The following is a 25,248-nucleotide window of genomic DNA, read 5'->3' on the forward strand; positions in this document are numbered from 1 at the left end:
GAAGTGGAGCAGCCGGGACACGAAGCAGCACCCGTATGGGATGCCGGCACTGCAGGTGGTAGCTTTACCCACTATGCCACAGTGTCGGCCCCTAAATAAATAACATTTTAAAACTGTTCAGAGAGGAACGGAGTGAAGCACAAGTTAACAATTAGAAGCGGGGCACGGGCACCTGGCACCTCGGCTAGGGTGCTGTCACACCCCGCACCGCAGTGCCTGGGTCCCAGCCCCGAGGACACTCGAGGACACAGCACCAGCTAGGCCCGTGGTGCAGAGCGGGGCCGGCTGACCCCGCGGCGCTGGAGGATGCGGCCTGACCATCCGAGGTGCAGGGTCCCCGCGGGCCACCGAGCGGGGTAGCGGAGGGGCAGGGCGAGGGGGCAGCTGCCGGGGCCGCGGAGGAGCCCGGGGGGCATAGAGCGCGCCTGGGCCCCGCCTGGCTTCAAACCCAAGACCCTAGGGCTGGAGGCGAGGCCGGGCCGCCGCGGGTGACCCACGAGCCGCCTGCACCTGCGGCAGGCGCGGGGATGGCCGGCTTCCGGCAGCGCGGCGCGGGGCACCGCCCGGACGCCGGCGGCAGAGGCGGAGCCGGGCAGGAGCGCGCCCGCCCGCCGGGACCCGGAAGCCGGCCGTCCCCGCGCCCGTCCGGCCGCCGGGATGGGGCCGCCGCTCCTGCTGCTGCTGCTGCTGCTGCCGCCGCTGCGGCCGCCGGCGACCCGGGCCGCGGGCCCCCTGCGCGTCTTCGTGGTGCCGCACAGCCACATGGACGTGGGCTGGGTCTACACGGTCGAGGTAGGGCTCCCCGGGACCCCGGTGCGGGCTGCGGCTAGGGGCGCCGAGCCAGGGCCAACCTCCGCTTTGCAAGGGCAGCCTGGGGCCGGAGGGAGCAGGCAGGCTGCAGGCAAGCGGATGTCAGGTGACAGCTGGGCGGCTGGCCCCCCCGCCCCCAGGGGACAGGCTTTGGGGGCGGGGCTGTGCTCGGGACCGCTGCAAGGACCTTGTGCTGGGCCCTAGTGTCCCCTCCTGCCTGCTGACAGTACAGGGCGCCCTGTGCTGGGGGGAGGGCCCGGCCCCACCTCCATCAGGGTATCCCAGGCCTCCCGCTGTTAGGAGTCAGGGGGCGCCAGTGGCTCCCCACTGCTCTAAAGGAGGCAGAGCCCAGCACCCCACGGCCACGCTGGCCACAGGGCCTTTACACTGGCTGTGCCTGCTGCCCAGAAAGCCGTCTCCCAGAACCCACAGTGTTCGGTCCCTGTTTGTTCCTCACCTGCCCCAGAGTGGGTGAATGAATGAATGGATGAATGAATGATTCGTGGTGAGAGTTCAGAAAGAAGAGAGAGGACCCCAATCCCTGAGGTTTCCAAGGTAGGCGCTGGATGCTCAGCACCTGTCCCCCCACCCCCGAAATGGCCAAGTACACGAACAAGACCCCTGTGCTGGGGGCCAGAGGAGGTTCATGTGCAGGACAGCAGGGCAGTGATGAGCAGAGACGGGAGGAGGCCTTGGGGCCACGTGTGGTATCTGCTCCCAGGGTGCATCTCCGGGAGGAGACCCCTCCAAGTGGAGGGGCTTAGAGGGCGAGAGAAGCAGGGGCCAGCGTTGGGGTACAGCCGGTTAAGCCACTGCTGTCGACGCTGGCATCCCGTACGGGCGCCAGGTCAGTCCTGGCTGCTTGCTTCTGCGCCAGCTCCCTGCTCCTGACCTGGGAAAGCAGTGGAAGGTGGCCCTGGTGCTGGGCCCTGCACCCCGGTGGGAGACGGGGGTAGAGTTCCGGGCTCCTGGTTTCTTCCTGGCCCAGACCTGGCTGTTACGGCCATTTGAGGAGTGAACCAGCGGATGGAAAATATTCCTCTCTCTCTCTCTCTTTCTGTCATTCTGCTTTTCAGATAAGGAAATAAGGGGTTTTTAAAATTTATTTATTTATTCATTCATTTGAGAGCAGAGTTACAGACAAAGAGAGAGAGAGAGACCTTCCATCTGCTGGTTCACTCTCCAAATGGCTGCAGGGGCCAGGGCTGGGCCAGGCCAAAGCCAGGAGCCTCCTGTTTGTCTCCTCCATGGGCCCAGGGGCCCAGGGACGTGGCCGTCTCTGCCGCTTTCCCAGACGCAGCAGCAGGGAGCCGAATCGGAAGTGGAGCCAGGCCTAGAACTGGCGCCCTTGTGGGAGCTGGCGCTGCAGGCCATGGCTTAACCCGCTGTGCCACAGCGCCAGCCCTGGAAATTAATCTTTAAAACAGAAAAAGAAGGAGTTGGGAGAAGCATTGCTGCCCCGCCCTCTGTGCCCCTCTGCCCTCCCCCGGGAGCCCCCTCCTCAGCAAAGGGCAGAGGCGGGAGCAGACCCTGCCCCTGGCTGGGGACACGACGCTGGGTCTCGCTGGAGTTTCCTCTTTGCTCCCCGGGGCCAGACCCTGTGGGGCCCCCAGAGGTGGGAGCTGATGCGATGGTGCCCCCTCCCCAGGAGAGCCTGCGGGCGTACGCGGCCAATGTGTACAGCACCGTGGTGGAGGAGCTGGCGCGCGGGCAGCAGCGCAAGTTCATTGCCGTGGAGCAGGAGTTCTTCCGGCTGTGGTGGGACAGCATCGCCTCGGACCGGCAGAAGCGCCAGGTAAGGCTGGTGACGCGGTCCGCTGGGCTGGCCCAGGCAGAGGCCACGAGAGAGGAGCAGCCCCAAGCAGGAGACTCACCGGGGGTTCTGGCTGTGCGGGCCGAGAGCCCGGCTGTTGGCGGGGATCCTCTGGTTCCAAGGCTGTGGGCAGGTGCATGCCACCGCGAGAGAGGGTATTTGCACAGCACCCCCTTTCCGGCTCATCTTGGAAAGCAAGCCAGCTGCGGCTCCCCAGCCGGGCATCCCCACGAGGCAGATTCAGCTGGTGTGGACGGGCGCTGCCCCGCCGCTGGGCACTCCCCCATGGCCTAGAGCCCCCGTACCCGTCCTCTCACCTGTGGCTGGCTGGCTGCTGCCCTGGGCAGGGGGTCAATGGCTCGGGCTGCGGCTGCAGCAGGCTGCTCCCAGGGGTGACCTCCACCTGCTCAGAGGCCCAGCACCTAAAGGATGCCCAGCAGCTCCTCGCCCTTTCCTCCCCGGCGTCCCCCTTCCCCCAGGGCAGAGCCACCCGCCCAAGGCCCGAGGCTGAGACGGCAGAGTGGGCGGTTGGCCTGGTGCTGCTGGAGCTGTGCCTGCAGCCTGGGCAGTCGTGACGGGGAGCCCAACCTTGGACGGCCCCTTGCTGCCTGCCGGATGGCCGCCACCCAGCCCAGTGGTCTGTCTTCCAGAGAGGTGTGGCCAGGCGGGGGCCTGGGAGAGACCCGGGAGCACACGGCCTGGCGCAGGCCGGCCCGCAGAACCGTCAGTCCCGGGGAGGGAGAGGCAGGGCTGAGAGCTGTGCAGCGCTAGACGGGACCACAGTGGGTGCAGCGCGTGGACGCTGCCTGGTAGGGGCAGGGTGGAGGGGTAACCAGGTGTCCGAGAATGGCGGCGGCGCGGGACTCCGGCACGGGTGCAGGGGAGTTCTTTGTGTGGTTCCTGCAGTGTCTTTGTAAGTTTGAATTCTCTCCAAGGTAAAAACATTGTGGGTGCACTCACGACGAGTTGGTCGAGGAGGAAGTGATGAGTCTGTGTTGGGCGTCCCTGGGACAGGCGTTTGGCCCAGCAGTTAAGACACAGCCTGTGTTGGGTGTATGGTTCAGGCCCCCACTCCACTTCTGGTTTTTTTTGTTTGTTTGTTTTAAGATTTATTTATTTGAAAGTCAGAGTTACACAGAGAGAGAAGGAGAGGCAGAGAGAGAGAGAGAGAGAGGTCTTCCATCCGCTGGTTCACTCCCCAGATGGCCCAAATGGCCAGAGCTGTGCCGATCCAAAGTCAGGAGCGAGGAGCTTCTTCCAGGTCTCCCACATGGGTGCAGTGGCCCAAGATCTTGAGCCATCCCCCACTGCTTTCCCAGGTCATAGCAGGGAGCTGGATCAGAAGTGGAGCGGCCGGGTCTTGAACCGGCGCCCATATGGGATGCCGACACTGCAGCAGCAGCCTTACCCACTACGCCACAGCGCCGGCCTCCCTACTCCACTTCTAGCCCAGCTTGCTGCTAACATACAGCCCGGGAGGCAGCAGGAAATGGCTCAGCCACCTGGGTTCGTGCCACCCACGTGAGAAACCTGGGCTGAGCTCTGGGCTCCAGCCTGGCCCAGCCCTGGCTGTTGTGGCCATTTGGGGAGTGAACCAGCGGATGGAAGACCTCTCTTGCTCTTGCTGTCTCTCTGCCACTCTCGCCTTTCCTGTAAATATTTTTTAAGATGTATTTATTTGAGAGGCAATGTTGCAGATGCAGGGAGGAGAGACACAGGGAGAGCTCTTCCATCCGCTGGTTCACTCCCCAAATGGCTGCAACAGCCAGAGCTGGGCTGATCTGAAGCCAGGAGCTTCCTCCGGGACTCCCACGTGGGTGCAGGAGCCCAAGAACTTGGGCATCTTCCACTGCTTTCCCAGGCACATTAGCAGGGAGCTGGATCGGAAGAGGAGCAGCTGGGACTCAAACCGACAGTCATATGGGATGTCGGCACCACAGGCAGAGGCTTACCTACTGCGCTACAGCACCAGCCCCAGTAATTATTAAAAAAAAAAAAAAAAAAAAAGAACCAGCCAGTAACTATTTTTTTAAAATTTAACTTTAATCCATGCCAGACCAGGATGAAGACCCATGAGGGGTTTTCAAAACATCTGTGGAGGCCAGCGCTGCGGCTCAACAGGCTAATCCTCTGCCTGTGGCACCGGCACACCAGGTTCTAGTCCCAGTCGGGGCGCCGGATTCTGTCCCAGTTGCTCCTCTTCCAGGCCAGCTCTCTGCTGTGGCCGGGAGTGCAGTGGAGGATGGCCCAGGTCCTTGGGCCCTGCACCCGCATGGGAGACCAGGAGAAGCACCTGGCTCCTGGCTTCGGATCAGCGCGGTGCGCCGGCCATGGCAGCCATTTGGGAGGTGAACCGATGGAAGGAAGACCTTTCTCTCTGTCTCTCTCTCTCTCTCTCACTGGCTAACTCTACCTGTAAAAAAAAAAAAAAAAAAAATCTGTGGAAATGTGTATTATGAAATAATTACCTGCTCTGGCGTAGCGGGTAAAGCCACCGGCTACAGTGCCAGCATCCCATATGGGTGCCAATTCAAGTCCCAGCTGCTCCACTTCCCATCCAGCTCCCTGCTGTGCCTGGGAAAGCAGTGGAGGATGGCCCAAGTCCTTGGGCCCCTGCACCCACGTGGGAGACCCAGAAGAAGCTCCTGGCTCCTGGCTTCGGCCTGGCCCAGCTCCGGCCATTGCAGCCATCTGGGGAGTGGATCAGCAGATGGAAGACCTCTCTGTAACTCTGCCTCTCTGTAACTCTGCCTCTCAAATAAATAAATAAATCTTAAAAAAAAAAAAAAAAAAAAAAAGAGGAAAGAAGTACGCATGGATTTCAGATTTTTGCACCGAAATTAACTTATCCTGCGAGTCCACTTCCGTGGGCTTTCTCCATGGCTGCACGTGCCGGCTTGGGGGGGGGGGGGGTTCTGGGGGGGCGGGGCGGACGGTGCAGCCAGGGCATCAGTGTCCTGGCGCTGTGGAGGAGGCTGGGTGAAACGCTTCGAGAGGATGGGGCGGTGAGGGCCGTGCGCCCAGGCCCCACGCGCCACCTCCTCTGCCCCCGTGCCCAGGTCCACCAGCTCCTGCAGGAAGGGCGCCTGGAGTTCGTCCTCGGGGGCCAGGTGATGCACGACGAGGCTGTGACGCACTTCGACGACCAGATCCTGCAGCTCACAGGTTGTGTCAGGGCCCCTGGGCACCCGGCCGGGCTGGGCAGGGCGAGGGCGCACAGCGCTGGGCTCTGGAGATGGGGAGGGGGCAAGAGCGTGGACTCCTGGCTGCCGCGTCTGGACACTGCCAGCCCCCCAGCCCTGGAACCCTGGGCAGGGGGCGTAGCCGCACTGTGGCTCACCTACTCCCCACCGGGGAGTCTGACGGTCGTGGTTCCTTTCAAGAGGTGTGTGAGGTTCACACTGGGGTGGTTAAATAGAGCATTTCTGGTGGAATGGACGGCTCCCTGGTAAGTGCTCAGTGGGCGTTAGCTGCCTTCAGCCCCACCATCATCTCTACCACTGCCTCCGTTACCACCACCATCACCAAGACACCATCCGTGTCACAAGTACTGACTCCACCACCGTCACCACCACTGTCACTGTCCACTGCCACTGTCACCACCCCACTACCATTGGCACCACTACCATCACCAGCACCACCATTGCCACCACTACCATCACCAGTCCACCGTTGCCACCCCACCTCCTGCACCACTGTCACCGCCCCCTCCACCGTTGCTGCCGTCACCACCCCATCACCACCTCCACGCCACCATCACCATTGCCACCACCACCATCACCAGCACCACCGTTGCCACCACCACCATCACCAGCACCACCATTGCCACCACTACCTGCACCAGTCCACTGTCGCCACCCCCACCTCCTGCACCACTGTCACTGCCCCCTCCACCATTGACGCCGTCACCACCCCCATCACCACCTCCACATCACCATCACCATTGTCACCGTCACTGTCACCACCTCGGCTGCCCGCCCGGAGTGCGGCCGCGTTGCTCACCGTTTGCCCCGCGGCTCTCAGTCTGGCTTCACAGATGCAGAGCCTGAGACCCAGAGGAGGGGCGTGGCCGCAGGGCAGGTGGCCGGGACTGGCGGCGGGAGCTCCGGGTCCGCGGCCATCACAGCCTGGGCCCCGGCGGAGCGGGACTCGTCCAGGATGTTCTCAGCACGCTCTCCCTCCGCCTCTCCCTGGCCTGGGGTCTTCCCCTGCCTCAGTGTCCCACCGCCTGATTTCCAGGTGTCACCCAGCCCCCGGGCATGGCCATTCTACCTGGAAGCTGGGGTCCCAGCCACGCCTCTCTTCCCAGGCCTTCACATCCCTTTCTCTGGGAGTTATTGTTGTTTAAAGTGAGTCGGTTTTTAAAATTTCTTTTAAAAATATTTATGTGTTTATTTGAAAATCAGAGAGAGGGAGAGACATAGAAATCCTCCATCTGCTTGTTCACCCCCTAGATGGCCCCAGCAAGGACTGGGCCAGGCTGAAGCCAGGAGCCAGGAGCTTCCTCCGGGTCTCCCACACGGGTGCAGGGGTCCAAGGACTTGGGCCATCTTCCACTGCTCCCAGGCCATAGCAGAGAGAGCTGGATCGGAAGAAGAGCAGCTGGGATTCGAACCAGTGCCCACATGGGATGCCGGCACTGCAGGCTGTGGCTTTACCTGCTACACCACAGTGCCAGCCCCAAAATGTGTGTTTTATTAGAAGTGGAGCGAGGTCTTCCATGCACTGATTCATTCCCCAAATGCCCACAGCAGCCCAGAGTGTGCCAGGCTGCGGCCAGGAGCCCAGAGCTCCATCCGGGTCCCCACGTGGGTGACAGGGACGAAGCACTTGAGCCACCATCACTGCCTCCCAGGTGTGCGTTAGCCTTTGATAGGGCGCAGCCTGTACCGAAAACTCACACGGGCGTAGCGTTTGGTGCGGCAGGTAAGCTGCTGTGTTACAGAAACGCAGGGTGGGAACCCCCCCCCCCCCCCCGCCCGTTCACACAGGCACCAGAGAGCAGCGTCGGCGCCGGCGGGCTCCGCAGGAATCGCTTCCTGAGCCTGAGCACCGATCCCGTGTCTGACGACATTGAGAGGCTCCCCAGCGCCCCCTTAGCCGGCCTGGCCTGGGTGGGGTTCAGCTGCAGCCTGCGTGACTCAGGACCGCCCATGGCTGGTGGGTGCGGTGTGTTTGTAAGGGAGACCCCGGGGCAGGTTCCTGGGGCAGATTTGTGATTTCCCCTCCCTGGGAAGCCCACCGCGCATGGCGGCGGCATGGGACGGCTGGGAGCAGCCGCTTGTACGGTCGGTGTCGGCCGCTCCCCTCCTCCGTCTCCCGCTGCGGCCTTGCTTCCTGTCCTCGCCCTGTGACGCCCGCGTCCCGTATCAGAGCGCCTGGGCTGCACTTCCGAATCCGCTTCCCGCTCACGCACACCCCGGAGGGCGCGGCCGTGGCGCAAGCACTGGGTTTCCCTGCCTCTGGCTGTCCCTGCCACTCTGCCTTGGGCATAAATAAGTGTGTCAATCTTTAAAAAGAAGACGGACAGAGCAGAACGTGGGGCCGGGGCCGGGGCTGGCCTGGGGCCCGTGTTTCGGGGCAGGGTCTCTGCCGGGCAGGTGGAGTCATTCTGCTCACGCGTGCCCTCAGAAACGGGCAAGGCGCAAATCGCATGTTCACATTAAAACATACAAATTAGGGGCTGGCGTTGTGGCACGGCAGGTTACGCCGCCGCTGGTGACACCGGCATCCTGTATCGGGGTGCCCGCACCGGTTCCCGTTCCGGCTGCTGCACTTCTGATCCCACTGCCTGTGTTGCGGCTGGGAAGAGAGTGAGGGTGGCCCACCTGCAGGGGAGACCAGGATGGAGCTGCAGGTTCCTGGCTTCAGCCCGGCCCAGCCCTGGCCGTCGCTGTCATTTGAGGAGGGACCCAGAGGGTCAGACCATCTCTCTCGCACCTTCTCTCTCTGTCACCCTGCGTTTCAAATAAACAGATGCATCGTTTTTAAAAGTAAAGTTGGAAATGAAATCCCTCGAGCCACCAACAGCACAGGGGTCCTGGGAGAGCGGGTTCTGGGGACCGGGTCCCGCCCACCAGCGAGCTTCCGCTGTTTGCAGAAGGACACGGGTTTCTATACGAGACGTTCGGCATCCGGCCCAGGTTCTCCTGGCACGTCGACCCGTTCGGCGCCTCTGCCACGACCCCCACCCTGTTTGCCCTGGCCGGCTTCAACGCGCACCTCGTCTCCCGGATAGACTACGACCTGAAGGCCGCCATGCAGGAGGCCCAGGTGCGTCCACGCCGCTTAGAGAGCCAGGGCGCGGGCCAGAGCCCCGCACTGGCCGCCGGGCTGTCCTCCCCCAGCCTTTCCTGTGCCAGGCTGCCCTCTCCTCCCACACAGCTCACTTCTCCGGGCGTGGCCGGAGGTCTGCAGCCAGGCAGGGGGCACTTTGAGCTAAGGGAAGGGCTATGGAGGCAGGGTGACTCCAGGCCTGCTGGCTGCCCACAGGGGCCTAAAACTGCAGGCGCCTAGAGCTCGCCCCAGGCCGGGGGCCAAGTACCAGTCACTCTTCACTGCCTTAGAGTAAACAGTAGGCGCTGCCTGTGGGCGTGCACTCAGAAGCACCAGGCCTGGGACCCTAGTCCCAATCTCTAGGTGGCAAGAGAGCCCTACCAGGCCGTGCTGAGCCCTGAGCCTCCCTCCTGGGTCGGCTCTGCCTCAGCTACGGCAGGTGTGGCTCTCCCCACCTCTCACACAGAAGCAGGGTTTGCGTGTGGTCCCTGGGCCCGGCCCTGTTCTGGTCCCGAGCACTCTGGTCACTCGGGCAGGGGTAGCCGGCTCTCGGTCTCCCTGGCAGGGTCCCAGCAGAGCTGGAGTGAGCCTGCTCCGGGAGTGGGCCGGATGAGTGAGTGGCACCTCCCCGTGTGGCTTTGGGAGGGGCGGGAGGAGATGGGAGAGGGAGCTCTAGTCCTGGAAGGCTGAGCGAGGGGCAGGCAAGGGCAGGCAGGAGAGCCCGGTCGGGAGGCGGGCGCCGCCCTGGGCCTCAGCCTGTGCCCCCGGGTCTGCAGGCGCTGCAATTCGTGTGGCGAGGGTCCCGGTCACTGCTGGAGCAGGAGATCTTCACGCATGTCATGGACCAGTACAGCTACTGCACCCCCTCCCACATCCCCTTCTCCAACAGGTGCGTGCCCTGTGCAGCTGCCCCCGGCGTCCACGCGCCTTCCCACTCACCGTAAGGCCTCCCCCAGCAGAGGGGGTCCCATCAGGACCCCCTTTGTCCAAATGAAGAAACAGGCTCAGGCCCCCCCAGCCAAGCACCCCAGCCGGCGATTCAGGGGTGTGGGGCTCCGAGCGCCACCTGTCCTGGTGCAGGGTTATCTAAGAGGCCAGCTCCTCACGCTGCCTCCCAGGAGGCTTGAAGCCTGGCCCTGCCCTGCCAGGTCCCTCCCTGCTCCCAGCAAGGCGAGGCAGCCGAATGCTGATGCCGGGGCCCCTGGGGCCGCCCTCCACGTCCCATCACTCTGCTGGTCGGCGTGGTGACAGCTGCTCCTGCCTCTTCCCACCTGGGCGTGGAGTGTGCAGGTTCCAGCTGAGGGGGGCCGGGGTCTGGGATGGTGTGGATGGGAAGGAAGACCCCCACCGTTCCTGGCACGGGCTGGCTTTGTTGTGGGGGTGCTGGGCACAAGGGTTCATCCCCGCCCCGGCCACGGCACTCGAGGGATCATGAGGAAGTGGGCAGGAGGTGTGGGAGGTGTAAGGGGTCACGGGGGCGAAGCTGTGGGCCACGCCCCTGCTCCTCACGGTCATGGGGGCTGCGTCTGTGCCACCGCTTCTCGTTCCTGGTTTATTTATTTTACTTGAAAGTCACAGTTACACAGAGAAAGGAGAAAGAGAGGGAGAGGGAAAGGGAGAGAGAGAGAGAGAGAGGTCTTCCATCCGCTGGTTCACTCCCCAGATGGCCGCAACAGGCGGAGCTGTGCCGATCTGAAGCCAGGAGCCAGGAGCCTCTTCTGGGTCTCCCATGCGGGTGCAGAGGCCCAAGCACTTGGGCCATCTTCTACTGCTTTCCCAGGCCACAGCAGAGAGCTGGACTGGAAGTGGAGCAGCCAGGTCTCAAACTGGCACCCATATGGGATGCCGGCGCTGCGGGCAGCGACTTCACCCACTACACCACAGCGCCGGCTTCTGATCCAGCTCCCTGCTAATGCATCTCAGGAAGCCCAAGTGCCCGGGGCCCTGGCACCCGTGTGGGAGGCCCAGATTAGTCCCGGGCTTCTGACTCCAGGCTGGCCCGGGCCTGGCTGCTCTGGGCACTGGGGAGTGAATCAGTGGGCGGACCCTCTCTCCAGACTGCTGAGCTTTGGCCACCTCCCACATTTGGTACCAAGGCGAGTTTCTCACCCCAGCCCAAGTCCTCCGGGGGTCCTGAGACCCCAGCTCTGAGCAGGGAGGTGACCGCAGGAGTGCGTGGGCAGGCAGGTCTCACCTGGTTGGCATCAGAGCTCCAGGGAGTGGGGAGCAGAGGCCGAGGGCTCTGCGTGGCGGCTGGAGGGGGCGGGCTGGGGCCACGTGGGGCCCCAGGCGGCCCCGGCCTCAGCCCTGCTGTGTGCAGAGCTGCTGAGCTCTCCCCCAACCCCCTCCCCTCCTGCAGGTCAGGGTTTTACTGGAATGGCGTGGCCGTCTTCCCAGAGCCGCCCCGGGATGGGGTGTACCCCAACATGAGCGAGCCTGTCACCCCCGCCAACGTCCAGCTCTACGCCGAGACCCTGGTGGCCAACGTGAAGCAGCGAGCTGCCTGGTTCCGCACCCCGCACGTCCTCTGGCCCTGGGTAAGGTGGGGTCCCAGGCCCTGGGGGTGTCCAGCCCCTGCACCCAGGACCACCTGGGCTCATGTCCAGCTACACCCAAGCCGGTTTCCATCCAGGCCCTCGAAGCTCCATCATTCTCCAGGGCCTCTCCCACTGCCTACCTGACAGCCCCTCCCCGGGTCACCCCCTTCACCCGACAGCCCCTCTCCAGGGTCACCCCCTCCACCCACCCGACAGCCCCTCCCCGGGTCACCCCCTCCACCCACCCGACAGCCCCTCTCCAGGGTCACCTCCTCCACCCACCCGACAGCCCCTCCCCGGGTCACCCCCTCCACCCACCCGACAGCCCCTCCCCGGGTCACCCCCTCCACCCACCCGACAGCCCCTCCCCGGGTCACCCCCTCCACCCACCCGACAGCCCCTCCCCGGGTCACCCCCTCCACCCACCCGACAGCCCCTCCCCGGGTCACCCCCTCCACCCACCCGACAGCCCCTCCCCGGGTCACCCCCTCCACCCACCCGACAGCCCCTCCCCGGGTCACCCCCTCCACCCACCCGACAGCCCCTCCCCGGGTCACCCCCTCCACCCACCCGACAGCCCCTCCCCGGGTCACCCCCTCCACCCACCCGACAGCCCCTCCCCGGGTCACCCCCTCCACCCACCCGACAGCCCCTCCCCGGGTCACCCCCTCCACCCACCCGACAGCCCCTCTCCAGGGTCACCCCCTCCACCCACCCGACAGCCCCTCCCCGGGTCACCCCCTCCACCCACCCGACAACCCCTCCCCGGGTCACCCCCTCCACCCACCCGACAGCCCCTCCCCAACGCCAGCCTCCAGCCTCCACCCAGCACCCCTCCCTCCCCACCCCAGCGCGTGGGGCTGAGGCCAGGCCCCAATCCTGTCTCCCTCCCTAGTCCCTGTGCGCCTTCCTCTGGGGCCAGGAATGGTTCCTGCCTCCTGTGCTCCACATGGGGTGAGAATGAGGCCCCCAGGGGCTCCACCCCACCCTGTCACCCTCCTCACCAGCCTCCCACGGGCACCCACCTGCCTGGCACCACCACGCCCAGGAGGCAGGGCTGCTGGCACTAGAGGAAGCCGAGGCCCAGAGAAGTTAGGGGATCGTGCTGAGGCCACTGGGCTTCTTGGCAGGGTGGGAGGAAGGGGCGGAGTTGGTGTTCACACTGGTTCCAGGCCTGGGCCCCAGCACGGCCGGCCTGTCAGAGCCGCCCACTGGCGCCAGCCACGGGCGCCGGCGTGGAGCCCCGGTTGGCTCCATGGCCGGAAGCTCAGGGTAGCACTCCTGTCTGGCCCACAGGGGTGTGACAAGCAGTTCTTCAACGCCTCGGTGCAGTTTGCCAACATGGATCCCCTGCTGGGCCACATCAACAGCCGGGCAGCCGAGCTGGGGGTCACGGTGCAGTACGCCACGCTGGCCGACTACTTCCGGGCCCTGCACGCCCTCAACGTCACTTGGCGTGTCCGGGACCACCACGACTTCCTGCCCTATTCCTCAGGTACGAGCCCCAGGGAGGGCGCAGACTGCCCACCAAGCCTGCAGGGGTCCCGGGCAGGCCCTGTGCTGGGCCCACCTGCTCGCCCCACCTGGACGTCCTGGCTGCTTCCCACAGGCCTGACCTCAGTGCCGCCTGCACGAGGCCCCCGGGAGCCCCCTCCCCGCTCCTCGGCCTGAGCATTGGCACCGAGATTGGCCTGGGCGTCCCCCAGGCCTGGGCTCCCTCCTCTAACTGCGTGGGCGCACGGGACCTTGGCCGTACGTTCAATGGGCAGGCCATGGAGGACACGGCCCAGCCTCAAACTGGGGACACAGCTGGGGCTGCTACCAAAGCTGGGTCCCCCCCGCGCCTGGTGCCTAGGGTCTCAAGGCGAGAGGCTGTCCACTCTGACGGCAGACAAGGGCAGGAACTGCACTCTCCCGCCTGAGGCCACCCACTCTGACGGCCTAGGTTTCTTTAAGATTTATTTAATTATTGGGAAGTTGGAGTTACAGAGGGTTCAGACACACAGAGAGGTCTTCCATCCGCTGGTTCACTCCCCAGGTGGCTGCAATGGCCAGAGCTGGGCCAATCCAAAGCCAGGAGCCAGGAGCTACTTTCTAGGTCTCCCAGATGGGTGCAGGGGCCCAAGGACTTGGGCCATCTTCTACTGCTTTCCCAGGCCACAGCAAAGAGATGGATCGGAAGTAGAGCAGCCGGAACTCGAACCTGCGCCCACATGGGATGCTGGCGCTGCAGGCTGGGGCTTTACCGGCTCCGCCACAGTGCTGGCCTCTGGTCTGGGGTGTCAGAGGAGGTTGCAGGTGGCCCTGTAAGGAGGCGGGGTGGGCCTGGGGGCTGGGTCTGGGGCGTCAGCGCACGTCCCCGGGAGCGTGCCTGGCGGCGTGGCTGTGTCAGGAGGCGCACAGGGCAGGGTTCTGCCCAACGCAGCAGCTGCGGGTCCCCCCCCCCCCCGGCAGCCTGGAGCCCCTGCTCCCTGGGCCTCAGCGTGGGTTCTGCCCTGCAGACTCTGCACCTGCACCATGCCACCGGCCGGGAGGGCAGGCCACCCTGGGCACGGCCTAGGCCTCTGCCACCTCCTCGAGGCCAGGCTCTGGAGCGCACAGTCGCCGTCCTATACGTGTTAGACACCAGACATGTCAAACATGTGTCGGACACCAGACATGTCATACACGTGTTGGACAGACACAAGACATGTCATACACATGTCAGACAGACACCAGACATGTCGTACACGTGTCGGACAGACACCAGACATGTTGTACATGTGTTGGACAGACACCAGACATGTCATTTATGTGATGGACAGACATCAGACATGTACACGTGTTGGACAGACACCAGACATGTTGTACATGTGTTGGACAGACATCAGACATGTCATTTACGTGACGGACAGACATCAGACACGTGGGGAGTCACAAGCTCGGGGGACTGCATTCCTTCAGAATATGAAGAAAAAAAACAAAAAATAAAAAACAACGATGCGTCTGGTCCAGTGGCAGGGCTCCACCCAGCGGGTTGTTTCAGAAACAGTGAGACAGAAGCTGCCGCCTGCTGGGCTACCAATAACTGTGACGTCATCCCCGGGGCCCTGGCCACAGCCCGGCCCTGCTGTCCACAGTCAGGGCAGGAAGGAGGCCACGACCCCACCCCCAGGCCCAGCCTGGGGCCTCCCCCGGGACGATGGCATGGGCCAAGCCGTCTGGAGGAGCTGGGTTGGGGGCGCAGCCCCTCCCTGCACGGCAGTGGCTGGGGGCCGACGCTGCTCGTCTTGAGCCCTGTTTTGTCTTCAGCAAAGTGGGTTCTTGGAAGATTGGGGGAGACGCTGGATGAAGACCACTGCCCTGCCCGGCTGCCCCCCTCTTTTGTCTACCTGGGCTCTCAGCACGCTGCCCCTCCCACCTGCCCACCACCTGCTGCTGGAGGGGCCCCGCCCCAGGGCTCCCCTTCCGGTGGGGGCCTGCCCCCCCTTTCTAGGCCCAGCTCTCCTGGCTGCCCCTGGCCTCCCACGTCCACCCTGAGCTCGTCTCTGGCCCCTGACCCTCCAGCACGCAGCCCTGCACCGCCCCAGCCTCTCACCAGGGCTCCCCGCACCATTGCTGGTTTGGCTGGGGGAGGAGGGCTGGGCCCGGAGCCATGAGTCCCAGGACCATCACCCACCCAGGCTGCCTCCCTGGGAGAGCCGCAGACCCCAGGCCTTGGTGGCCTGAGCTTCCTCTGCGTGTCCAGGGCCAGGCCTTCAGGGCCGGGCGTCGGGGTCTCACTGCCTCCCCTTGTCTCCCAGAAGCGTTCCAGGCCTGGACGGGCTTCTACACGTCCCGCAGTGGCCTCAAGGGGCTGGCGCGGCGAGCCAGTGCCCTGCTACACGCCGGGGAGTCCATGTTCACGCGCTACATGTGGCCGGCGCCCACGGGGACTCTGGACCCGGCCTGGGCCCTGCAGCAGCTCCGGCAGCTCCGCTGGGCGGTCTCAGAGGTAAGCGCCCACCTCTCGGCGGGACCGGACGCTCCCGTGTCCCACCCCGTCCTAGCAAGTCCTCGCAGCCCCAGGACACTGGAGGCCCCCCTGGGTCACAAGGCTGGGCCAGAGGTCCGGATTCCCCCTGCCCCCCGTGCAGTGCGAACAATGCCCTCGCCCAGAGGGGTGGCAGGGCGGTCAGGTGGGATAATTCATGTCACCCGCTCGTCACCGTGGCTGCCACCCAGCAGGTCCTTCCCGAATCTCCGGTCACAGGCGTCCCCACTGTGCGGGGGAAAGCCGAGACCGAGAAGTCCTGTCCGTGTCCTGAGTCAGAGAGGGCCAGGTGGCTGGACATGCTCACTTCCCAGAGGGCCACGCTGGGGAGGTGGCGCTGTGCTGGGGACAGACGGGCACACGCACCAGGTGCCTGCAGAGCCTGGGTCTCCCCGTGCAACGGGCGGCTCTGCCTGCGCTCTGAGCAGGGGCGGTCAGACGCACGCCTGGAACACGCCTGCCGCACATATGGGACGATGCAGTCTCGGAAAGGAAGCGAGAGGTGGGGACTCGGGTGGGCTCTCCACGGGGTCAGGGAGACTTGGGCAAGTTCCCCGGCCTCCCCTCGGGGCGCTCCCGCCTCCTCCCTGGGCCCCAGGTGAGAGGGAGCAGGAGCCAGCGTGGGTGGGGTAGGTGTCCTGACCCCGTCCCTCCTCCCGTGGGGGTTGCTGCAGGTGCAGCACCACGACGCCATCACCGGCACCGAGTCCCCGAAGGTGAGAGACATGTACGTGGAGCACCTGGCTGCCGGGATGCTGAGTGTGCGCAAGCTCATGGCCTCCATCGTCCTGGACAGACTCCGGCCCACGGCGGGAGAGCCCTGGGCAGCCCCTGTGGCCGGCGCGGGTGAGCCAGGCCCCTGGGGGGAAGCCGGGGGCCTCCTCTAGGAAGAGCACCGGGGAGGGACCTGGGTGTCCCGGGCCACTCGACCCACATTCCCAAGGAGCTCTCGGCTGTGGCCTGAGCTGGGGCCCTTGGACCCGTCCCGCCCTGGCTCAGCTCAACCTGGCTGCACATCCGTGCCCTCGGGGCAGCCTCTTTGACTGGGAGGGTCCCGTGTGCACGGCCACCATCGTCCCGGGCGGCCGAGGCGATCAGACTGCACCCAGGGTGGGGTCCAATGAGGTGGGCGGCAGCGGGTCAGGCCTGCTCTCTCTGGGCACAGGACCTGCAGGACTCACTGCCACCGTGTACAACCCGCTGGCCTGGACGGTGACCACGATCGTCTCCCTGACCATTGGCTTCCCCAGAGTCAGCGTCACGGACGAGTCGGGCCGCCCGGTGCCTGCACAGGTACGGGGAGGGAGCGGAGACACCACTGTTCGCTGTTGCCAGCTGATGTTCCGGAAGTTCGTGGAAAACGTGTGTTAACGGATTTCGGACTTTTCACACCAAAGCTACCTCGTTGTTTGACGCTGCTTTCCCACGAGTTTTCTGGATTCCTCCTCGTGCTGGTGGGAGGGCCCTCGGCCGTCTTAACAGGGTGCTTTGGTGGGCGTGCTGGCCCCGGGGGCCTGGGCCGCTGTTCTCAGCACCACCCCGATGTCCAGCGTGGCCCCTTCCACCGGCCACAGCCGACACAGCCGACCTGCCCGGGGAGATGGAGAAGGGTGGCAGCACCTGGCCTTCAGCAAGCACTGCCCGGGGCCACCTGGGCCCTGCACAGCCCGCACGTGGAGCATCGCAGGGTGGGCTGGGGGCTCCAGGGGCTGGGTCCCGTGGCTGAGTTTGGCAAAGGGAGGGGCAGGAGAACAGTGGGGGTGGGGGTGCTGGCAGCCCCCACCCAGAGCCCCCTTCCTCACTGGTGAGCGTGCCAGGGCCGCCCTAGAGGCTGGGGACATGCCCAGCAGAGATCTGCCGTTCAGGGCTCTAAGTAGGGGTCGGGCAGGAAGAGGGCAGGTGGGCGGGGACAGCTGGAACGAGCCCCGGGGACTGGGGCCGCCTCGAAGACAAGCTGAGGCCAGGCCATGTCCTCCAGGTGGGGCAGGTTGGAGGGTGCCGCAGACTTGGGGTGGGGGGCTCAGGTGCAGGTGTTGCTGGAGGGGTGCACCCACTGAGCTCTGCCAGCCTCCCCTGCTGGGGTCAGGTGAGCCTGAGGGAGCCCCAGAGGACTGTGGGAGCGATGGGCTCGGGGCAGGAGTAGGATGGGCAGCTGGTCACTGGCCAAAAGCGGAGAAGGACCCCGGGGAGAGCCGGGAAGACGCGGCCGTGCCCCTGGGGAGAGCACACCTCACTGGGCACCTCGGGGAGACTGAGGCCCCCGGCCCCGCCCACCTTGCAGGTGCAGAGCTCAATCAAGGCTCCGGACGCGTATGACCTGCTGCTCCTGACCACCATCCCAGGCCTCGGCTACCGGCACTACAGCATCAGGCCGGCCACAGAGGCCCAGGAGGGCGCCGCAGAGCAGGCTGCCGTGCGCTGGCTCGGCCGCCGGCTGAGGGGACGGGGTGGCCGCGGGCGCCTGCTGCCCGTGGGGAATGACTGCTACACTGTGCTGCTGGACCTGGACACCGGCCTGATGAACAGCGTCCGCGAGAGGTGAGCGCACGCCGGCTCCCCGGGTCCCCATCCACCTCCGCCCACCCCCACCCATCCACTCACCCTCCACCTCCGCCCACCCCCCATCCATCCACTCACCCTCCACCCACCTCCGCCCACCCCCCATCATCCATTTGTCCGTCTACCCTCTCTCCCTGTCCATCTGTCCACTCCTACATCTGCCCCCCCGCCCATACCCTCACCTGTCTGCTCACTGACTTCATGCTCCCATTCACCCATCTACATCACCCTCATTCATCCGTCTGCCCACCCGCCCCCCATCTATCCATCTACCCACCCCTCGGTCCACCTGCCCCCCATCTATCCATCTACCCACCTCCCAGTCCATCCCCCCATCTATCCATCTACCCACCCCTCAGTCCACCTGCCCCCATCTATCCATCTACCCACCTCTCAGTCCACCTGCCCCCCATCTATCCATCTACCCACCTCTCAGTCCACCCCCCCCATCTATCCATCTACCCACCCCTCAGTCCACCCCCCCCCATCTATCCATCTACCCACCTCCCAGTCCATCCCCCCATCTATCCATCTACCCACCCCTCAGTCCACCTGCCCCCATCTATCCATCTACCCACCTCTCAGTCCACCTGCCCCCCATCTATCCATCTACCCACCTCTCAGTCCACCCCCCCCATCTATCCATCTACCCACCCCTCAGTCCACCCCCCCCATCTATCCATCTACCCACCCCTCAGTCCACCTGCCCCCCATCTATCCATCTACCCACCCCTCAGTCCACCTGCCCCCATCTATCCATCTACCCACCCCTCAGTCCACCCACCCCCCCATCTATCCATCTACCCACCCCTCAGTCCACCTGCCCCCCATCTATCCATCTACCCACCCCTCAGTCCACCCGCCCCCCATCTATCCATCTACCCACCCCTCAGTCCACCTGCCCCCCATCTATCCATCTACCCACCCCTCAGTCCACCCGCCCCCCATCTATCCATCTACCCACCCCTCAGTCCACCCGCCCCCCATCTATCCATCTACCCACCCTCAGTCCACCTGCCCCCATCTATCCATCTACCCACCTCTCAGTCCACCCCCCCATCTATCCATCTACCCACCCCTCAGTCCACCTGCCCCCCATCTATCCATCTACCCACCCCTCAGTCCACCCACCCCCCCATCTATCCATCTACCCACCCCTCAGTCCACCTGCCCCCCATCTATCCATCTACCCACCCCTCAGTCCACCTGCCCCCCATCTATCCATCTACCCACACCTCAGTCCACCTGCCCCCCATCTATCCATCTACCCACCCCTCAGTCCACCTGCCCCCCATCTATCCATCTACCCACCCCTCAGTCCACCTGCCCCCCATCTATCCATCTACCCACCCCTCAGTCCACCTGCCCCCATCTATCCATCTACCCACCTCTCAGTCCACCTGCCCCCCATCTATCCATCTACCCACCTCTCAGTCCACCCCCCCCATCTATCCATCTACCCACCCCTCAGTCCACCCCCCCCATCTATCCATCTACCCACCCCTCAGTCCACCTGCCCCCCATCTATCCATCTACCCACCTCCTCAGTCCACCTGCCCCCATCTATCCATCTACCCACCTCTCAGTCCACCTGCCCCCCATCTATCCATCTACCCACCCCTCAGTCCATCCCCCCATCTATCCATCTACCCACCCCTCAGTCCACCCCCCCCCATCTATCCATCTACCCACCCCTCAGTCCACCCGCCCCCCATCTATCCATCTACCCACCTCTCAGTCCACCCCCCCATCTATCCATCTACCCACCCCTCAGTCCACCTGCCCCCCATCTATCCACCTACCCACCCCTCAGTCCACCCACCCCCCCATCTATCCATCTACCCACCCCTCAGTCCACCTGCCCCCCATCTATCCATCTACCCACCCCTCAGTCCACCTGCCCCCCATCTATCCATCTACCCACCCCTCAGTCCACCCACCCCCCCATCTATCCATCTACCCACCCCTCAGTCCACCTGCCCCCCATCTATCCATCTACCCACCCCTCAGTCCACCTGCCCCCCATCTATCCATCTACCCACCTCTCAGTCCACCCCCCCCCATCTATCCATCTACCCACCCCTCAGTCCACCCCCCCCCATCTATCCATCTACCCACCCCTCAGTCCACCTGCCCCCCATCTATCCATCTACCCACCCCTCAGTCCACCTGCCCCCCATCTATCCATCTACCCACCCCTCAGTCCACCTGCCCCCCATCTATCCATCTACCCACCCCTCAGTCCACCTGCCCCCCATCTATCCATCTACCCACCCCTCATCCACCTGCCCCCCATCTATCCATCTACCCACCCCTCAGTCCACCTGCCCCCCATCTATCCATCTACCCACCCCTCAGTCCACCTGCCCCCCATCTATCCATCTACCCACCCCTCAGTCCACCTGCCCCCATCTATCCATCTACCCACCTCTCAGTCCACCTGCCCCCCATCTATCCATCTACCCACCCTCTCAGTCCACCCCCCCCATCTATCCATCTACCCACCCCTCAGTCCACCCCCCCCATCTATCCATCTACCCACCCCTCAGTCCACCTGCCCCCCATCTATCCATCTACCCACCCCTCAGTCCACCTGCCCCCATCTATCCATCTACCCACCTCTCAGTCCACCTGCCCCCCATCTATCCATCTACCCACCCCTCAGTCCATCCCCCCATCTATCCATCTACCCACCCCTCGGTCCACCCCCCCCCATCTATCCATCTACCCACCCCTCAGTCCACCCGCCCCCCATCTATCCATCTACCCACCTCTCAGTCCACCCCCCCATCTATCCATCTACCCACCCCTCAGTCCACCTGCCCCCCATCTATCCATCTACCCACCCCTCAGTCCACCCACCCCCCCATCTATCCATCTACCCACCCCTCAGTCCACCTGCCCCCCATCTATCCATCTACCCACCCCTCAGTCCACCTGCCCCCCATCTATCCATCTACCCACCCCTCAGTCCACCCACCCCCCCATCTATCCATCTACCCACCCCTCAGTCCACCTGCCCCCCATCTATCCATCTACCCACCCCTCAGTCCATCCCCCCATCTATCCATCTACCCACCCCTCAGTCCACCCACCCCCCCATCTATCCATCTACCCACCCCTCAGTCCACCTGCCCCCCATCTATCCATCTACCCACCCCTCAGTCCACCTGCCCCCCATCTATCCATCTACCCACCCCTCAGTCCACCTGCCCCCCATCTATCCATCTACCCACCCCTCAGTCCACCCACCCCCCCATCTATCCATCTACCCACCCCTCAGTCCACCTGCCCCCCATCTATCCATCTACCCACCCCTCAGTCCACCTGCCCCCCATCTATCCATCTACCCACCCCTCAGTCCACCTGCCCCCCATCTATCCATCTACCCACCCCTCAGTCCACCTGCCCCCCATCTATCCATCTACCCACCCCTCGGTCCACCCCCCCCCCATCTATCCATCTACCCACCCCTCAGTCCACCCGCCCCCCATCTATCCATCTACCCACCTCTCAGTCCACCCCCCCCATCTATCCATCTACCCACCCCTCAGTCCACCTGCCCCCCATCTATCCATCTACCCACCCCTCAGTCCACCCACCCCCCCATCTATCCATCTACCCACCCCTCAGTCCACCTGCCCCCCATCTATCCATTTACCCACCTCTCAGTCCACCTGCCCCCCATCTATCCATCTACCCACCCCTCGGTCCACCCCCCCCCATCTATCCATCTACCCACCCCTCAGTCCACCTGCCCCCCATCTATCCATCTACCCACCCCTCAGTCCACCTGCCCCCCATCTATCCATCTACCCACCCCTCAGTCCACCTGCCCCCCATCTATCCATCTACCCACCCCTCAGTCCACCCACCCCCCCATCTATCCATCTACCCACCCCTCAGTCCACCTGCCCCCCATCTATCCATCTACCCACCCCTCAGTCCACCTGCCCCCCATCTATCCATCTACCCACCCCTCAGTCCACCCATCCCCCCATCTATCCATCTACCCACCCCTCAGTCCACCTGCCCCCCATCTATCCATCTACCCACCCCTCAGTCCACCTGCCCCCCATCTATCCATCTACCCACCCCTCAGTCCACCTCCCCCCATCTATCCATCTACCCACCCCTCAGTCCACCTGCCCCCCATCTATCCATCTACCCACCCCTCAGTCCACCTGCCCCCCATCTATCCATCTACCCACCCCTCAGTCCACCTGCCCCCCATCTATCCATCTACCCACCTCTCAGTCCACCCCCCCCATCTATCCATCTACCCACCCCTCAGTCCACCTGCCCCCCATCTATCCATCTACCCACCCCTCAGTCCACCTGCCCCCCATCTATCCATCTACCCACCCCTCAGTCCACCTGCCCCCCATCTATCCATCTACCCACCTCTCAGTCCACCCCCCCATCTATCCATCTACCCACCTCTCAGTCCACCTGCCCCCCATCTATCCATCTACCCACCCCTCAGTCCACCCGCCCCCCATCTATCCATCTACCCACCTCTCAGTCCACCCCCCCCATCTATCCATCTACCCACCCCTCAGTCCACCTGCCCCCCATCTATCCATCTACCCACCCCTCAGTCCACCTGCCCCCCATCTATCCATCTACCCACCCCTCAGTCCACCTGCCCCCCATCTATCCATCTACCCACCTCTCAGTCCACCCCCCCATCTATCCATCTACCCACCTCTCAGTCCACCTGCCCCCCATCTATCCATCTACCCACCCCTCAGTCCACCTGCCCCCCATCTATCCATCTACCCACCCCTCAGTCCACCTGCCCCCCATCTATCCATCTACCCACCTCTCAGTCCACCCCCCCCCATCTATCCATCTACCCACCCCTCAGTCCACCTGCCCCCCATCTATCCATCTACCCACCCCTCAGTCCACCTGCCCCCCATCTATCCATCTACCCACCTCTCAGTCCACCTGCCCCCCATCTATCCATCTACCCACCCCTCAGTCCACCCGCCCCCCATCTATCCATCTACCCACCCCTCAGTCCATCCCCCCATCTATTCATCTACCCACCCCTCGGTCCACCCGCCCCCCCATCTATCCATCTACCCACCCCTCAGTCCACCTGCCCCCCATCTATCCATCTACCCACCTCTCAGTCCACCCCCCCCATCTATCCATCTACCCACCTCTCAGTCCACCTGCCCCCCATCTATCCATCTACCCACCCCTCAGTCCATCCCCCCATCTATCCATCTACCCACCCCTCAGTCCATCCCCCCATCTATTCATCTACCCACCCCTCGGTCCACCCGCCCCCCCATCTATCCATCTACCCACCCCTCAGTCCACCTGCCCCCCATCTATCCATCTACCCACCCCTCAGTCCACCTGCCCCCCATCTATCCATCTACCCACCCCTCAGTCCACCTGCCCCCCATCTATCCATCTACCCACCCCTCAGTCCACCCACCCCCCCATCTATCCATCTACCCACCCCTCAGTCCACCTGCCCCCCATCTATCCATCTACCCACCCCTCAGTCCATCCCCCCATCTATTCATCTACCCACCCCTCGGTCCACCCGCCCCCCCATCTATCCATCTACCCACCCCTCAGTCCACCTGCCCCCCATCTATCCATCTACCCACCCCTCAGTCCACCTGCCCCCCATCTATCCATCTACCCACCCCTCAGTCCACCCCCCCCATCTATCCATCTACCCACCCCTCAGTCCACCCACCCCCCCATCTATCCATCTACCCACCCCTCAGTCCACCTGCCCCCCATCTATCCATCTACCCACCCCTCAGTCCACCTGCCCCCCATCTATCCATCTACCCACCTCTCAGTCCACCCCCCCCATCTATCCATCTACCCACCCCTCAGTCCACCTGCCCCCCATCTATCCATCTACCCACCCCTCAGTCCACCTGCCCCCCATCTATCCATCTACCCACCCCTCAGTCCACCTGCCCCCCATCTATCCATCTACCCACCTCTCAGTCCACCCCCCCATCTATCCATCTACCCACCTCTCAGTCCACCTGCCCCCCATCTATCCATCTACCCACCCCTCAGTCCACCCACCCCCCCATCTATCCATCTACCCACCCCTCAGTCCACCCCCCCCATCTATCCATCTACCCACCCCTCAGTCCACCTGCCCCCCATCTATCCATCTACCCACCCCTCAGTCCACCTGCCCCCCATCTATCCATCTACCCACCCCTCAGTCCACCTGCCCCCCATCTATCCATCTACCCACCTCTCAGTCCACCCCCCCCATCTATCCATCTACCCACCTCTCAGTCCACCTGCCCCCCATCTATCCATCTACCCACCCCTCAGTCCACCTGCCCCCCATCTATCCATCTACCCACCCCTCAGTCCACCTGCCCCCCATCTATCCATCTACCCACCTCTCAGTCCACCCCCCCCATCTATCCATCTACCCACCCCTCAGTCCACCTGCCCCCCATCTATCCATCTACCCACCCCTCAGTCCACCTGCCCCCCATCTATCCATCTACCCACCCCTCAGTCCACCTGCCCCCCATCTATCCATCTACCCACCTCTCAGTCCACCCCCCCATCTATCCATCTACCCACCTCTCAGTCCACCTGCCCCCCATCTATCCATCTACCCACCCCTCAGTCCACCCGCCCCCCATCTATCCATCTACCCACCCCTCAGTCCACCCGCCCCCCATCTATCCATCTACCCACCCCTCAGTCCACCTGCCCCCCATCTATCCATCTACCCACCTCTCAGTCCACCCGCCCCCCCATCTATCCATCTACCCACCCCTCAGTCCACCTGCCCCCCATCTATCCATCTACCCACCTCTCAGTCCACCTGCCCCCCATCTATTCATCTACCCACCCCTCAGTCCATCCCCCCATCTATCCATCTACCCACCCCTCAGTCCACCCCCCCATCTATCCATCTACCCACCCCTCAGTCCACCTGCCCCCCATCTATCCATCTACCCACCTCTCAGTCCACCCCCCCCATCTATCCATCTACCCACCCCTCAGTCCACCCGCCCCCAATCTATCCATCTACCCACCCCTCAGTCCACCCGCCCCCCATCTATCCATCTACCCACCCCTCAGTCCACCTGCCCCCCATCTATCCATCTACCCACCTCTCAGTCCACCTGCCCCCCATCTATTCATCTACCCACCCCTCAGTCCATCCCCCCATCTATCCATCTACCCACCCCTCAGTCCACCCCCCCATCTATCCATCTACC

The 25,248-nt window shown here is 63.9% G+C and overlaps 1 protein-coding gene across 1 annotated transcript in view; it reads left to right on the forward strand.

Moving 5' to 3' along the window:
• Positions 1 to 642: 642 nt before the first annotated feature.
• Positions 643 to 25,248, forward strand: part of MAN2B2 (mannosidase alpha class 2B member 2) — a 40,186-nt gene continuing 15,580 nt past the window's right edge. Inside the window, exons 1-11 of the mRNA XM_062212853.1 lie at positions 643 to 792; positions 2,459 to 2,605; positions 5,683 to 5,788; positions 8,724 to 8,896; positions 9,676 to 9,788; positions 11,259 to 11,436; positions 12,733 to 12,931; positions 15,219 to 15,409; positions 16,123 to 16,294; positions 16,614 to 16,741; positions 17,730 to 17,986. Of these exons, the coding sequence (XP_062068837.1) occupies positions 658 to 792; positions 2,459 to 2,605; positions 5,683 to 5,788; positions 8,724 to 8,896; positions 9,676 to 9,788; positions 11,259 to 11,436; positions 12,733 to 12,931; positions 15,219 to 15,409; positions 16,123 to 16,294; positions 16,614 to 16,741; positions 17,730 to 17,986 (1,799 nt within the window). The 5' untranslated portion in view covers positions 643 to 657. The remainder of the gene's footprint in view (positions 793 to 2,458; positions 2,606 to 5,682; positions 5,789 to 8,723; positions 8,897 to 9,675; positions 9,789 to 11,258; positions 11,437 to 12,732; positions 12,932 to 15,218; positions 15,410 to 16,122; positions 16,295 to 16,613; positions 16,742 to 17,729; positions 17,987 to 25,248) is intronic.

Source organism: Lepus europaeus, chromosome 16, assembly GCF_033115175.1.
Source record: "Lepus europaeus isolate LE1 chromosome 16, mLepTim1.pri, whole genome shotgun sequence".
Taxonomy (NCBI): domain Eukaryota; kingdom Metazoa; phylum Chordata; class Mammalia; order Lagomorpha; family Leporidae; genus Lepus; species Lepus europaeus.